Source organism: Molothrus aeneus, chromosome 1 (genome assembly GCF_037042795.1).
Source record: "Molothrus aeneus isolate 106 chromosome 1, BPBGC_Maene_1.0, whole genome shotgun sequence".
Taxonomy (NCBI): Eukaryota; Metazoa; Chordata; class Aves; order Passeriformes; family Icteridae; genus Molothrus; species Molothrus aeneus.
Window position 1 is genome coordinate 21901397 of NC_089646.1, and position 15094 is coordinate 21916490.

The window sequence follows — 15094 nt, forward strand, 5'->3', positions numbered from 1 at the left end:
TATTTTGAAGTCTTCTAGAACCAATTTACATTTTCTACTTTGATAAGACAGTAGTGGAAGATAAACTATGTTTGAAAGAAAGCAACAATTTTTAAGGAAATCCATTTACTTGAGGACTAAAACTTATTAATATTGAAACCTAAGGTTTGGTCCAGCAGGTAAGTCTGATTTAATCTTAAATCTCTTTCAAGTATTAAAATAAAAACTTGCAGTTTCTGGGGAAAAGGTGAAGAGAGAAGATACTGCTGTTTTTGATCTACGTAGAAAAGTTCTCCTGGCTTTTTTGGTTAAATATCAGTAATTATCCAGTATGTTTATCATCAGTTCAAGAACAACAAACCTGGCACCTGAAGTTGCTCATCTGCAGAGATTAAATCTACTTCAACCTTAGCTTGGATTTAATTGCAAGTTTACTCAATCTGCACAAATCTCTTAACAGAAGCTACAGAAACAATGGGCCTTATAAAAGGCACTGAGAAAAGAAAGAAACCCAAAGACAGGCTTTTAATTTCTGAGAGGCAACAAGTAACACATGCAGCATTTCCCCTTGACAGTTTGAAAGAAAAAGTACAACAGCTTGTTTCAATCTTGTACTGGTAAAGCCACCTAAAATTAATTTTAAAAGTATTATTCTTGATTCCAATGTAGAAAGGATATCATCCTTCAGATTTACCTATGCCTCTACTTCTTTATGATGTTTCTGGAGCACAGAGGAAGAGAGGCAGAAACAAAATAATGAACTACCTTATAGTGAATTTGAATGGTAATATTCTTTAAAAAAAAAAAAAAAAAGCAAAGAAGAAGCTTTACTTTAGAGAAGGCAGAGCAGTTTACTTACCATTTCATATTAAGTTCAATGAAGATAAAGATTAGGTCAAATTTACTCAGTTACATGTTGAGAGAGGTGAGAAAACAGCATATCAAGTAATATATGATGATATTGTAATTTTTGGTAAGTGGTAATACTTGAATCAATTTATGAGATATCTTCTGATAAAAAAAGTTTATATGCTACTACATTTGAAAAAATAGCCATCTATATGGTAATCTCTTTTCAAACTTCTTATGTCAACAAAATTCCCCTTCATGTAACACAACTGTGCTGGACACAGTTCTAGTTTGACAGGAACTGTCAGAAATAGCTTCATATCTACAAGGGATATTCTCCAAAGAAACCAAAATCCAGTGGGGATTTGCATGTCAGGAAACAGGAATTTTTATGTTTCATTTATAGGAATGGGTAGGTTGGAATTTAACAGACACATTTAGGAGTATTTTGTATGTAACTCGGTAGAAGGAGGAGTTGTGCCAAAATTTATTTCACCACTCACCCTCATTGCAAACAAAGTTTGTAAATCAAACAAAATTATTTTCTTAGGCTGGAAGGGAACTTCCTCCCATAAAGGAAGCAAATCAAATTAATCCATAGTTTCACACCTCCCCAGCTAACCAGCCAAATCTACTCTTTCACAGCCACAAACCACAATTAGTTTACTGCTGGGCTTTCTTCTGCAATGCTTTGTCTTCCTGTCTTCCAGTGACATGAACATCACACAATTCTGCATCCTGATGCCAAGGCAAAGCCAGAGCTCTTCCAAGCACATCTTAGTTCAGAGCTGGGCCAACTGTAGTTTGGTGGCAAAGTGTATTCCCACTTCATTCCCGTATTCCCACAAGCATGGCCTGTAAAACTGATATATTTCATAAAACATTGTCCAGCACTGCAACAGACTGCCCAGCGAGGTGATGGAGCCACGTCCTGGAGGAGTTTCAGAACCGATGTGGCACTTAGTGGCATCTAGTTGACATGGCGGTGTTCAAAGGTCGGACTCGACGATCTCAGAGGTTTTTTCCAACCCTGTGATTCTACGATCCTAATTAACGACTGACAGCATTTCTAAAAGCGACAACCAGGGAAGTTCTCACATTCTAGACGCCAACGGGCTAAGAAGGGAGATAACAATTAAAGGAAGAGCACAATTTTACAGACGCTTGGAGAGCTGCAGGGCTCCCTCGGTGCAGCCCCCTCAAGCGCGCCTCTCCCCTGAGGAGAGCCCGCCGCCCCCGGGAGCGCCGCCAGGCGGCGCCGGCGCCGCGCCCCCCGCGCGCTGATTGGCTGGCGGCGCCGGCGCTCTGCGGCGCTGTGGCGGCCCGGCTGCCGGGAGCGGGGGGGCCGAGCCGCCCCCGCCGGGGGACCCCGCGCATCCCCGCCCGACCCGCCGCTGCCTCGGGCGCGCCGGGACCGGGCGGCGGGAGGAGGAGCGGGGAAAGCACGGGGGCCTCCTCATCCGCTTCCTTCTCGTCCGCGTGCGGCGGCGGCAGGCGCAGCATCCTGGAGAGCGGGAGGCCGGGAACAAAGGCTCCGCGCCAGCACCGGCGGCTCCACCTGCCCTGCCCAGCGGAGATGGCGTCCCTCGGCTTAGGGGGGCTCAACGTCTCCGCCCGGAGGAAGAGCGTCCCGTCCCGCAACGCCGCGGTGGAGAGGCGGAACTTGATCACGGTGTGCAGGTGAGCCCCGGGCCGGGGCCCTGCCCCGCCCGAGGGGACCGTGCCCCCTCACTCCTGCCGCAGCCCGCGGGGCCCGTCCCGCCCCCGCTCCGCACCGTGGGGTCGGGGGCAGGAGCGCGGGGGGCGGCCCCGCCGCAGCCCTGTCCGGGCAGGGAGGCCGGTGCCGGCCCCCGCGGGGGTAGAGCAGCCTCCTCCATCCATCCTGACTCAGCTCCTGGGAGCGTGTCCGGGCGGCGGGGAGGGCAGGGGCTCACCGGGCAGTGCCTCTGCTGCGGGGCGTGGAATGGCCCCTTCTGAAGCGGGGGACTGACGGGTTTGTTGTCGGCACCATGCTTGCGTTGTCGGGCGAAAGGCGGTGCGGAGCAAGGCAGGGCAGGCTGAGCGCTCGGCTGCGCTGTAGCTGCCCTTCAATTGATGGTCCGGCCGCGGGTCCGGCTCGGAGGCAGTGCGGCGAGGTTCGCAGTTAATGGGATGTGTCCAAGGGAAGAGGTTCGGGCCGCTGGCCGTGCGCTCCTGCGAGCGCGCCGGTGCCGCAGGACCATCCCGGAGAGGCTGCGCTCCGGGATATTTTTATCTACGAAATCTAGATCAGGAAATCTGCAGTACTAGACCTACTGTATTCAAATTTCTTTCTTTCTTCCGTTCTTTTTTTTTTTTTTTTAAGCATCTTAGTGATAGAGCTTATGCAAGCTTTATAGCAGTTCTGTGACGCTCTATTTAAGCGTTTCCACTGCTGTCACTGTGGAATTCATGCAGCATTTCCAGGTGTGCAGCAGTGACCTGTAACGTCATGGCAAACTTTTAAATACCTGGATATGCTGGTAGCAATGGCTCCGTTCGGGCGTTTGTTTCATTTGCTCAATTTTGGCGTTATTAAAGTAATTTGAATATTATCTGGGAAAGGTTTTCAACAGATTCATCAGTGTTGTGACATAATTTTAATTCTCACAAATCTTACGAAAGTGACAGGACAACTATTAGATAATTTTGTACCAGCATCACTTAATGCTGCAGGAGGATTTTTAACAACCCATACAACCTCATTTTTTCATCTCTTTTTTTTTTTTCCTCTTATGGTATATTGTTAGCAGGTTTTACAAAGTGTTATTCCTTCCAGTCTTCACAAAGTGTTAGTCCTTCCAGTATCTGTGTTTGAGTAGCATCAGTACTATTCTGTCTTTCCTGGGCTTGTATGTTTATCTCTGCTCCTACCTGTGAAAAAGATACACAACAAAAAAAATTCAAACAAAGTTTTTTATCAAACCTGCTGAAGCAGCTTAAGTAATAGAAATAGAAGTTTTCAGTTTCACTGTTGTTACAGAGATGCAGATATTGCCAATCTGTCTTCTCAGGAAAACACCAGTTTTATCAAGTAATCACACAATTGTACAGGATATAAACAGTTCTTTTTAAAGGAATATATTGTATTCTGCAGAACTTGGGGTTTTTTTCTGCCTCCTGCTTGAGAAGAACCCTTCTGTACTCTGTGCTGTTACATTGGGTTTTTTTGGTTTATTTGATGTCCTTGTCCTGAAGTTGAAGTGATGGTGTAATATATTTAAAAATGCTTAGAAATCTGAGGGAATTCACTTAAACACATATAAAACAAAGAGCTACTGCAGAAACTGCTTGAGATTGGTGTATTTTTGTTATTTTCAGTGAACCGACTTAATTTTGCTGTTCTTTACAAAATCTGAAATTCTCAGTTTGCGAATACACATAAAAATTTGGAAAAAATGTTGAGGAGGAAGGATTTGCATTATTATGATGTATGTGCATTTATTTATATTTTTATTTTGCCAGTGTAAGAGTGTTTAAAATATCTCTGTGCTTTACTGTAGTTATTACGCATTTTCTATTATAGAAAAGTGTTGCCTGTTAGGAATAACCAAGTTAGTATTGAAAAGTGTAAAATAATAGCCCTTTCCAATCAGAATTCTATGAAAATAAGAAATTGTTCTGGTAAAAAATAGCTCCAGTCAATTGATTCAATCAAATTTGGATGGTATGGACTGTTCCCCAGTGAAGGGGAAAGATCACAAGGAAGATACTCTTCTGAGTTGCCATCTGTTAACAGTCTCTGATAATTTAATGAATTATTTTTGTCAAAGTTTCAATTTAGCATATTTTTACTTAATAGTTATACCAGACTTTAAGGTTTTCATATTTTCTTTCAGTGATGATATCTGCAGATAACCCCTCCTGCAGATGTGGACAGTTTCTTATATTTACAGTTTTGGAAGGAACAGTTTATTTCCACTGAAATGTTGACTGTCACTGTAGCCATGGAAAGTGGCATAGATACTTAAGTTCCATAAACCGATTGCATGTGAAAATGCATGGCTGTAGTTTTGTAACTGCACAGCCATGATTTAAATTGGAATAATTCTCAGGACTTTTTTTGAGCACGTAATGCATGTCCTAAGCTTTTTCTCTCCCCTTACCTGTTTTCCCTTAAGTCTGATCCCTTTCATGTTCCAGTAAGTGGCACTGAGGTTTTTTACTAGTTATAGATTGTTCAACTTGCTTTAATCTAGTCTTCCATAGGATTCCTAGATCAAAGATCCATTTAGATACAGAACAACTGAGACGGGCCTCAGAAGTGACATTCATAGCTTAAATACAGAGTGTTAACACAGAATTGAACAACTATTAGGAAATATGCTTTTAAAACAGGGATTTTGCTAATACACATCAGACCTGGTGCAGTGACGTTGACCCTTAGCTGAACTGTCTGGTTTCATGATTGCTGTGTTTAGCATAAGGCATATTGTTTCATAATCTTAGGGATTATTCTATAGTAATAGTTTGAATTCTTTAAAATAGTATTTTAATGACTTCCCAAATTGCAAGCTAAATAATCATGACAAAATCTGCTGTTTTGGAAATAAGCCTATAGATGTGGGATGTATCCACAAAATGTTTGGCTTTGGTTTGGAGTTATTCAAGAAACTTGGGAGACTTCTTGTTCATCTTGCAAAGATGTCGTGGAACAACATCTTGCAAAGTTGTAGTGGAACAACGTACCCTAAAAAGATTGGTTTATATCTTTCTTATTCAAGAATGTCTCCATCTTACATAGTTCATAAGGTCTTTTTAAGGTTGGGAGAATGTTACTGTTTCTACATCTTCTTTTTGACTCAAGCAAGTGTAGATTTGTGACAGAGAAAATGTGTAATAATCCAAAAACATCAGAGTTCATGAAGATCATTTAGAAACACTGATATTGGAATCACTAATTGCAGTTACTGTATTAAAAAAAAAAATAATAAAAGTTGGGCAATAAAAGTTGTTGCAGTAACACAATGAGAAATGTTGGATAAAATACTTTAAAAAAATCTCGAAGCAACATGTGTTATAGCAAGAGAAGCTACATTACTCATCTGCTCTTACAGTCCCCTTAGAAGTTAATCTCTGATGTGTTAGCAGACTGCTGCTGTGGCAGCCCAGTGGAGAAAACATGGAGTGAGGTGGTGCTTGGGCTCTTTTCCCAGGTAGCAAGTGACAGGATGAGAGGAAAAAGCCTCAAGTTGCCTGAGGGAGGTTTAAATTGTGTATCCAGAGAAATTTCTCCATGGAAGGGGTGGTCAGCCATTGGAACAGAATGCCCAGGGAGGTGGTAGGATCACCATTCCTGGAAGCGTGGAACGGTGTGGCAGAAAAGTGTGGATGTGGCACTTGGGGACATGGTCTAGCAGTGGACTTGGTTCTGTTAACAGTTGGACTCCACGACCATAAAGGTCTTTTCCAACCATAGAAGTTCTGTGAAGATGGGAGCAATACAGGGAGCCAAGGAAACAGCTCTACCTATTTGGACCTTTTTTCTTCATAGCTCTTGTGTACTTTAGACCTGACCTTTTGTTTCTTGACTTTCAGTCTCCATGTGGCTCCACATAACTGTGCAAGAGCATAGAATTTCTGGTCTGGGGCCCCATACACTGGAAACAACTTCAGTGACTGAGGAGAATTGCTTACTTAGTGCTTACAGTGTAACCTTTTTTCAAAGGCATAACTTCTATATACCCTTAATCCTTTTTCCAATATACATGGTAAACATGGTGAAATGTGAATATCTCATCTGCAAAGCATGTTCATGACTTTTAATTTGCACTTAATATATGTTTGCCTCTTTGTAGTATTTAGAGAAAAAAAGATAACACGCCAGTATTTGCCTAAAAGGCTTTTTTTAAATCTCAAAAAAATGTTTCTAGTGAGTCAAATTTTGCTTGGTAGTGCTGTTATCTTCCTGGTTTGTAGAAGTAAGTACATACTTGCACTCCCTTTAAGTTCTCCTAAAAGCCAATCTAACCCAAGTTGACTATAAAGGTTTAGGGTTTTTGTGAAAGGGCAGAGGAGACAGATGAAAATTAACATTTCTGATGTTATGGGAGTGATATGAGCACTTAAAAAGAACACTATTTGATGATGAGCTCTTAGACTGTCTTTTATAATCAGACCCTAGGTATATAAAAATTTTTTGTTTCTTTAAATACTAAATATTTTTTCTTCAGTTGAGTAGCAGAATGCTTTAAAATGAAAAAAAAATAAAGCTTATCTATGATTTTTAAAGTGTTTGTGAAATTGCTCTTAAGTGTTTCTTCTTGAATATATCTCCATTTCTGAATAGGTACTCCATACAATATTAATTAGTGAACTTTCAAGTATGACATTGAATACAGGAAAAGTAGACATAGCTTTATATTGTACTCTACTTGATTTTGCAGTTTGTGGATGATCCTGTCTCTGAGTTTTATGATGATATTCCTGTATACAGGGCAGTACATCACTCTGGTAACTCACTGTCTATCTTGTGCATGGATCTGTGAGTGCTGTGCTGCACTGTGTCTTTTTCAGACCTGCATGGTGTGGGAGGACTCATCTTGTTACAGTTAATATTAGCTTAGTCATGGCATTGCTCTAGGCTTTTGTTTTTCAAAATGAAGGCTTTTTTTTTAATCAAAAATTGCTCAGCTCTGATATAGCTTTGAGGAAGCAATAAGTTCTTCCATTAGAAGAGTCAATAGCAGTTAACTGGTGGGCATGCATGTCTCTCACTTACTCAAAATTGGTTAAAAATATGGAGGAGTTCAAAACTGAGTAATAATTTGGCACTGCAGGAGAAGCTTCCTCCTCCACCCTAATTCACTCCTAATTCCTGTTCTGCAAAAAACTCTACAACAATAGAAGCCTGCAGGAAAGGTAAAATAGGGAGTATTTATTCAGAAGTTTACTGAGTAAAACATAATTGAGTGGAAACTCTTGAGCTGTGTGCCAGTTCAGTTTGAGCACATTAGTTTTGTGCATCAGGAGGCTGTGCTGACTCCACTAAGGAGGCAGTTACTGCTGTAGTGCAGAGCATTTCAAAGTAGTACAGGTGTAAGGAGCTTCTTTCCAGCCCATGCCTATAATGCTGTGCTGCTTCTGCAGCTGTGCCATAGAAGTGCTTGTGTTGAGATGTTGTGAAGCATATTTTTGGTGAATGTATCCATATTTAAGAGTCACTTCTCCCCTCCTTTCCAGACTGAAAATCTAGAACAGTTCATAGTGAGTACCATAAAAAGTAGAAGTGGCAAAACTTCTTAAGGAAGTTGGTGCTCGCTCAGGTGTAGGATCTGGGAGCAGCAGGCAGAGTGAGAACATCCTGAGTTGATACTATTGACATTTGGGTGTTGTGAAAACAAACTATCTCCTTAGGCTGCAGTATGGCTCTATTAATACAAATAATTTTATTGCAAAAAAACCCATAGTAAATGCTTCAGATTTAATACCTTGAAGTTTGAGAAATTTGTCTTGAAACTGAAAACTGGAAGAACAAGGTGAAGAAAGGAAAATAAAAATGGATAATGATAAAAATTACAAAGGCGAACGAAAAATAATTTTTGTCACATTTGTTGAGGTTTGAACTATCCTCTGAATAAGAATAAAAGTTTGTATAAATGTAGGAATAACTAAACACAGCAGGCTGGCCAGTTGACTAATTGCATTTTGTCTGCATTTTACAGTGACTTGATTCAGCCTTTCCAATTTTAGGTGTTGGATCATTGAAATTGAAAACTTTTCTAGCATAATAATGAGGTAATACAGTGCTGAATAAGGATTACCCCCATTCACAGGGAAATCAGCCTAAGTGAATGCAGAGTTAACACTGCATAAAAATTCATTGTTTTATAATATGTCTAGATTATTTTTGCATTAGGATGAAATTAGAGTGTTCTCATAATAGGATAAAGTTTGTATTTCTGATTATTGAACGTGAATTTTGGAAATAAAAGGAGTACTGACAAAATGTCAAGCGAAAGTGTTTGTGTTTAGCATTACAAAGAGACACTGATGTTGGATGCTTTTGAGTGCTTGTTTTTCTACAACTTCATTAAAATAGTTTAGAGAAGAGAAAAATAATTAACTCATTTCTGTGTGGAAAGGGTGGGATTTTTGTTTTCTTTCTGTTTTTAAGGCTTTATGCCTAAGACCAACAATGCCAATTGCACTTACATGCTATAGCTGAACATTTTGTGTGTTCCTGTTGCTGTGACTGAACTTGATACATCAAGGTGGGATCTGGTTCATGGCTCTTTTGGTTTACACAAACTACTGCCCTGCTCTAGAGGACCACTAATTATTCATATAATTTATGATTGTCCCATATTTTTTGCTGTAGGTTTTCAGTCAAGACTCTGATTGACCGTTCCTGTTTTGAAACTATTGATGACACTTCCCCTGAATTTAATAATTTTGCAGCCATTCTGGAACAGATTCTAAGTCATCGACTGAAAGGTATGTTAATTAACTTTCTTATTGATGATGATTTTGCCATGAGAATTTGTTTATACAAAACCAATGTGCATCTGTGCAAACTCCTTGATGCTGAATGAAAGCATTGGCTTTCGTTGTGGGTCTGTCCTATTGCTGTTACCTTCCTGATTTTCTGCATTACTATGGAAAAGTGAAAGCAACTATTTCTGTGAAACATATTTCCAATGATCTTGTTGGAAGCCTTCTGGGCTGGTAATTAAGCAAGTGAATGTTGCCATGGTGCTGAGCTCTGTCTGCTTTTCTGCTTTATGATAAGGCTGTGTCGTAAGAGTCTAAAAGACAATTATATTATCTGCTTCAATAGGAGCTACAGAGTGTATCTGGTGCTGCTCCCATTTCTTCCTCCCTTCCTTGCTTTTGTTGCCTTCTTTTCCAGAGGCTGTTTTTAGGTCCTTTCATTCTATTGCCCCACCCCTTTAGTGAAGCTGTTTTTTCTGCTGGAATGTCCTGAAAGAGATTGCTTTTTAGAAAGGTCAGTTGTTGATTTTCTTCTTGTATCAAGTTCTAGTTCCAGATAATGTCTGTTTGCATTTTCCAATTGTTCTAGAGAAAGCTGCTTTGCTCAGTGTGTGCTTTAGTCGTAGCAGTCACTAGAAAAGGACCTTGGATGAGTCTTCTCTTTCCTCAGTTCTATGTACAGTTTCTGAAATGATTTGAGGATTATGAAGAACATCATAATCATCTAAATATAGATGAGTAATATGACAATCTACTCGTTTTCATACTTTTTAATATTCATAACCAAGCTTTGTGAACAATACTGTGTGTAGGCTGACATTTGAATAGCACAATTACTACCTGCTGTGGTTCTGTCAGAGGAGGAAAAAAATGGTGCACAGTATGGTAGAAACATACATAGGGTTTGTCGCATTGTGACAAAGATTTTTGGAGTGATTATGGGTACTTAGCAGCTTGACTCTGCAAGGAAATTGCTCTCTTTTCTCCTTCTCCTCCTCCACCAGCTTCAGCAGTATTTGTACAAAAGTAATTGTAAATTCTTTTTTTTTAATCAACATTCTTTTGCTTCACAGTCTTTTATTCAGGACAGGCAGTACAGAGAAGAAACCTTGACAAGTAGGCAAATGGAATTTGCAAGTAAAAAATCATTTCAAGTAAGAAATAGAGAAATTCAAATAGCTAAATTTTGTTTCAGTCTTCCCCTTGTAATTGCTAGTATAGTTTTCTATGTTTGCAGAGTTAAAATTACAGAAAAAGGTGGGAACTTGTGGATTGTGTTGCAAACGGAGAATGTTTTGGTGATAAGCTAGTTGACTGCTTGTAATTTTTAAAGATTTTAAAATAATAAGAAGAAATTGAGATAAGAAATGTACTATGACACTTCAGATTTTAAGAGGGTATGTATTTTACAACTCAGGGCTTGAAAGAAATTGTATTTTATTGATGGAATTGACTAATATATTCTGAAGGCATACTTAGTGTCAGTAGAAAGGGACTAAATGCAAACTGGTGATTGCAGTGAGTTGTATAAAGTGTTTTGAAACTGGCAGAACATACTTGATCTGTTTGTCTGTGGTAAAATAAATAGCTTATTTGTATCAAAGTTGGCAGGATAATCTCATGGCAGTGTAGTCAAATGGATGATCCAGATTTGAGAGTTTAAGTATATTACTTTAAGGCCGTGGCAAACAACAGTTCTTAATATTTAGCTTCCTGTGGCAGTACTGGGTGAGGAAGGAAGAATAAAAAAACTGCAAAACTTTAAGTTTGCTTTATTAGAAAACTTGTACTGGTAACTCTTCTGACGTTAAATTTAATGTACTTTTAAGGAGCAAAGTGTAGTCTTGATGGAATATACTGATGATTTCTGTTTATTGGTTTCATGTTTAATTAGGATCCAGACAAAAAAATCCAAACCCAAAATGGCAGGAAGAAGGATGGTTATTTTAAAGGGAAAAGAGTTCATTTTATGCTTTTCCTAAAACCATTGCATTTAAAAATTCTGTAATAGTAGTTGTTGAAGCCTTATCTGCCTAGTTCTGGAAAAAAATGGTCGTTGTAGACAAACAAGGACCATGTAAAATGGATTTTTGGTAGGTACCTGATCTGATGCTCCTGGTAGCAAAAGGGTAATGAAATAGCATTTTTTATTTAACCACCATGAGTGGTTTTGTTGATTTGTTTTTTTTTTTTTTTTAATTCACTCTCATTGAATAATTAAGTTCTGGAAAGTTTTTAGAATGTCATCCAGTCCAACCTCTTGCTCAAAGTAGGGCTGTCAGAGATTACTCATGACATTGTCCAGTTGTAGTGAAAATGTCCATAACATTTCTTAAACTCAGTGCAGTTTGCTACAGATTTTTATTTTCCCCCTTACTGCCCAACTTTACTTTGCACTTACCTTACTTGGCTGTGGTCTTCATGGGGTCTTGTAGTGAGCCAGACCAGGAAGTCAAAGAGGCAGAAAACTGATGACTTTCCCCATGAATGCACTTTTTAGCCCAGCTACTCATATTCTTAAGAATATTTTACATATGGGTATTTGCTTAGTAGTAAAATAAGATTGGCAGAAGCAAATCATCTCACACAACAGAGGTCTGTAAATGCTGCTTAAATATATGTATCTGTTTATGTGACACAGAAGACTTGGCACATATGGCACAAAAATGGTTCCAAAAAAGGTAACGTAATAAGCTATGGCACTACCTTACAGCTACATGTACTGCCAATAAGTATCAGTCAGAAATAGGCCACTGTTGACAGTAAAAGCAATCTGAATTGCCCTAAGGATGAGAGTTTGAGCAAGCTGTATTAACTGTTTTTTAAGGGACTGCCTTAGGCTCTAGAAAGGGGAGAGCTGTTTCCCTGTGCTGTGTAACACTACGTGTGCAGTGTACCTGCTGCTTCCTACAAGTGCTGGAGTATTGGAGGACATGGAGTTGACCAAAGATTGTAATGAGGAGGTTATAAGGCATGTGTTCTTCTTGTCATTGGAGTAAACTGTGCAGCATCCCTCCTGGCAAGATGTGATATTACTGGACAAGGCAGCTGAAAATCTTGAAAAGGGAGGAGAGAAGAAGTAACAGAAGAAAAGATGAGTGACTAATTTCTCTTTTATTTCTTCTTAGGAATAAGCTTTTGCATGGTTTTACAATACAGCAGAGGTTAAGTGTTACTCTGGGGGGATACAGGGACAATGTATTTGAAGGTCCAAATAAGACCTATAGTCCTGAAAGGGGTTTTACAAATTCATGTACGTGTGTTTGATAGCCTTTAAAGCAAGGTAAATCATTTCAGGAGCCATTTTTTTCTCATACAGTTGTGTGCAATTTTTTCCATTCCTGACCATTCTGTACTGTGGGCATGAAGCAGTATCTTGTAGCGATCTGTGTGGTTCCTTGTTTTCATTTCTGGCCACAGATTTTTCAGTTATATTTCCTGTAAGTGTCTTTTTTATCATATCAGCTAAGTATATACAGGTAGTGCAGAAATGGTAGGACATCAAAGGTGTTCAACAACAGTACTTGGGATTTGATCTCAGATATATCCAAGCTGATTTAAAACCTGAAGTAATTTCAAAATGATGTGTATTTTGTCTTTACTATATAACTAGGTTGTATTATTTTCTGCCTTGTCTTATCACTTTAAGTTAGTTTTAAGTGAGTTGTTACTGAAAAGCATGAATAGATTGTAGATTTCTATGGCCATAATCTCGAACATATCTCTGAAAACTAGTCTCCTGGATGTATTTGCTGCCTTATTATGTTTTCAGCAATATCCTTTGTGCAGCAAAAATGTTTGATATCCAAACTGCTAGCCAGTATGTGTGTTTAGAAATAGTGTCAGGTGTCTGTGTGTAAATGTATCTAGTGCATTTTGCTTGTGACTTTTGCATATCATGGTTACTGTAAGCAGACTTGTCATCTGTACACTTACTTGCATTTGCCATGAAGACACAGAAAATACACTGTACTGTGCTATTTTGACATGTTCACAACTTTGTGTGCCTATTTTCCTGTATGTTTGGGAGGCACTATGAACATGTCAAAAGCTTCTGCTAGGATTGTCCATGGAAGCTGATTTTATCTATCCAATCTATGTAACTCCTAAATTTCAGGAGTTCTTTGAGTCAGTAAAATGCAGCTTGTAATGCTCTTTGTTCTGAGAGAAACGGGTCTGCTGGTTTACATAATTAAGGTAATGGTGATATAATGGCAGTGAAAAAGGTAGGTTAAGGGTATAAGAACTAAAGACACTACTACAATGAAAAAGACAAAATAAACATACAGCTGTGGTAGCCCTTTATTTGGTGCAATAATGTTGTTAGCAGAATAGCTTTTATTATTAGATTTAGTATCTATACACACATACTGAGTTATTCTTTTTGACTAAGAAGAAACAGAAAGCTCTTGTGTAATTTGTGATTTAGTTCATTCTTGCATGGAGAAAAATTGTAAATGAACTTATAATTGTCTTGGAGGACTGAGTTTATGAACTGCTCTAAGTATTTAATGATCAATTCTGTAGGCTCAAAATAAAGGTAGGTATCTCAGAAATTCCTCAAAGATCACGCCAGTTTGTTAGCAAGAAGTTGTACTAAAACTTACTTTTTATTGGATATAAAAAATTGCTGCTAGCTAAATAACATGGGGAAATCTGGAGAAAACCTGTCTGTGCCTTGGAACATCCTAGTCATTACTTCTCTGCAACTGTGGAACTTGTAAATTAAATTGGACTGTAATTGGATAGAGATCAGACTGTTTAATCTTATTTGTGAAGAATTTATGTGGCATGAAAAGGATCTGTGGTAACTGTGGATGTTTGTATCTAGTTGTCGAAACAGAAATGGGTTGATACAAGTAGGTGTGCAGCAGTTTGCAAAAATGTGGTGAAAGCAAGCAAAATAATCACAATTTGTTTCTATTTGCTTTGCAGTTCTGTAGACAGGAATGGAATTTATTTGAACAATGTTTAATATTACACATGCAGTTTCCTTGTTTACCTAAGCATTTTGTTTGGCTGAAAAAACTAACATCATTTCTGTTGGAATAGCTGTAAGCTTCTCCATCTTCAGATGACATATGAACTTCACAGCAAAGACCACATGCTCATTGTCCTGTGCACCTGCTGAGAAACTTCCTCTTTCCTTATGATGTACTTTGACAGAATGTAAGCTCTATACTAAAACTAGCTTTCAATTTTATTACAATCATTAAAAATTTAGATATGATTTTGAAATCACAGAACAGCCCAAGTTGGAAGGATCCTTGAAGAATCATCTGGCCCAATCATTTGGGGATGGGAGTCTAGATGAGAATATCTGGCACCCTGTCCAATCATATCTTGAAAATGTCCAGTGATAGAAACTCTACCACATCACTGGGGATATTGTCACAGTGACTTTTGTCTCTTGTTAAAAAATTTCTTTCTTGGTATGCAACCTCTCCCAGTGCAACTTGTATGTGTTGCTTTTTGTCTTCTGTGTGGCTCCTTCTGAAGAGGGAGCCTTCACCCTCTTTAAGTACTGGAAAACTGTGATGAGTTCCCCCATTAAGCCTTCTCTTCCCTAGAGAGAAAAAACCTAATGCCTTCAGTATTTCCTCACGGGACAGGTTTAACAGCCCTTTGAACATCTTTGTGACCTTCCTTTGGACCCTCTCCAATCTGATCCTGCCCTTGAATTGTAGAGACCAGAACTGGACTCAGTACTGCAAGCAAAGCCTGGCAGGTGCAGAGTAGTGGGAGCTATTTCATTTCTCATTCTTGAGACTTCTCGTGGCTGTGTGCATTGAGTGCTTTAAGGGCCAAATAAATT

The 15094-nt window shown here is 39.1% G+C and overlaps 1 protein-coding gene across 1 annotated transcript in view; it reads left to right on the forward strand.

Moving 5' to 3' along the window:
* The first annotated feature begins 2191 nt into the window (after window positions 1-2191).
* RUNDC3B (RUN domain containing 3B) overlaps window positions 2192-15094 on the forward strand; it is a 52034-nt gene continuing 39131 nt past the window's right edge. Inside the window, exons 1-2 of the mRNA XM_066552912.1 lie at window positions 2192-2508; window positions 9167-9282. Of these exons, the coding sequence (XP_066409009.1) occupies window positions 2405-2508; window positions 9167-9282 (220 nt within the window). The 5' untranslated portion in view covers window positions 2192-2404. The remainder of the gene's footprint in view (window positions 2509-9166; window positions 9283-15094) is intronic.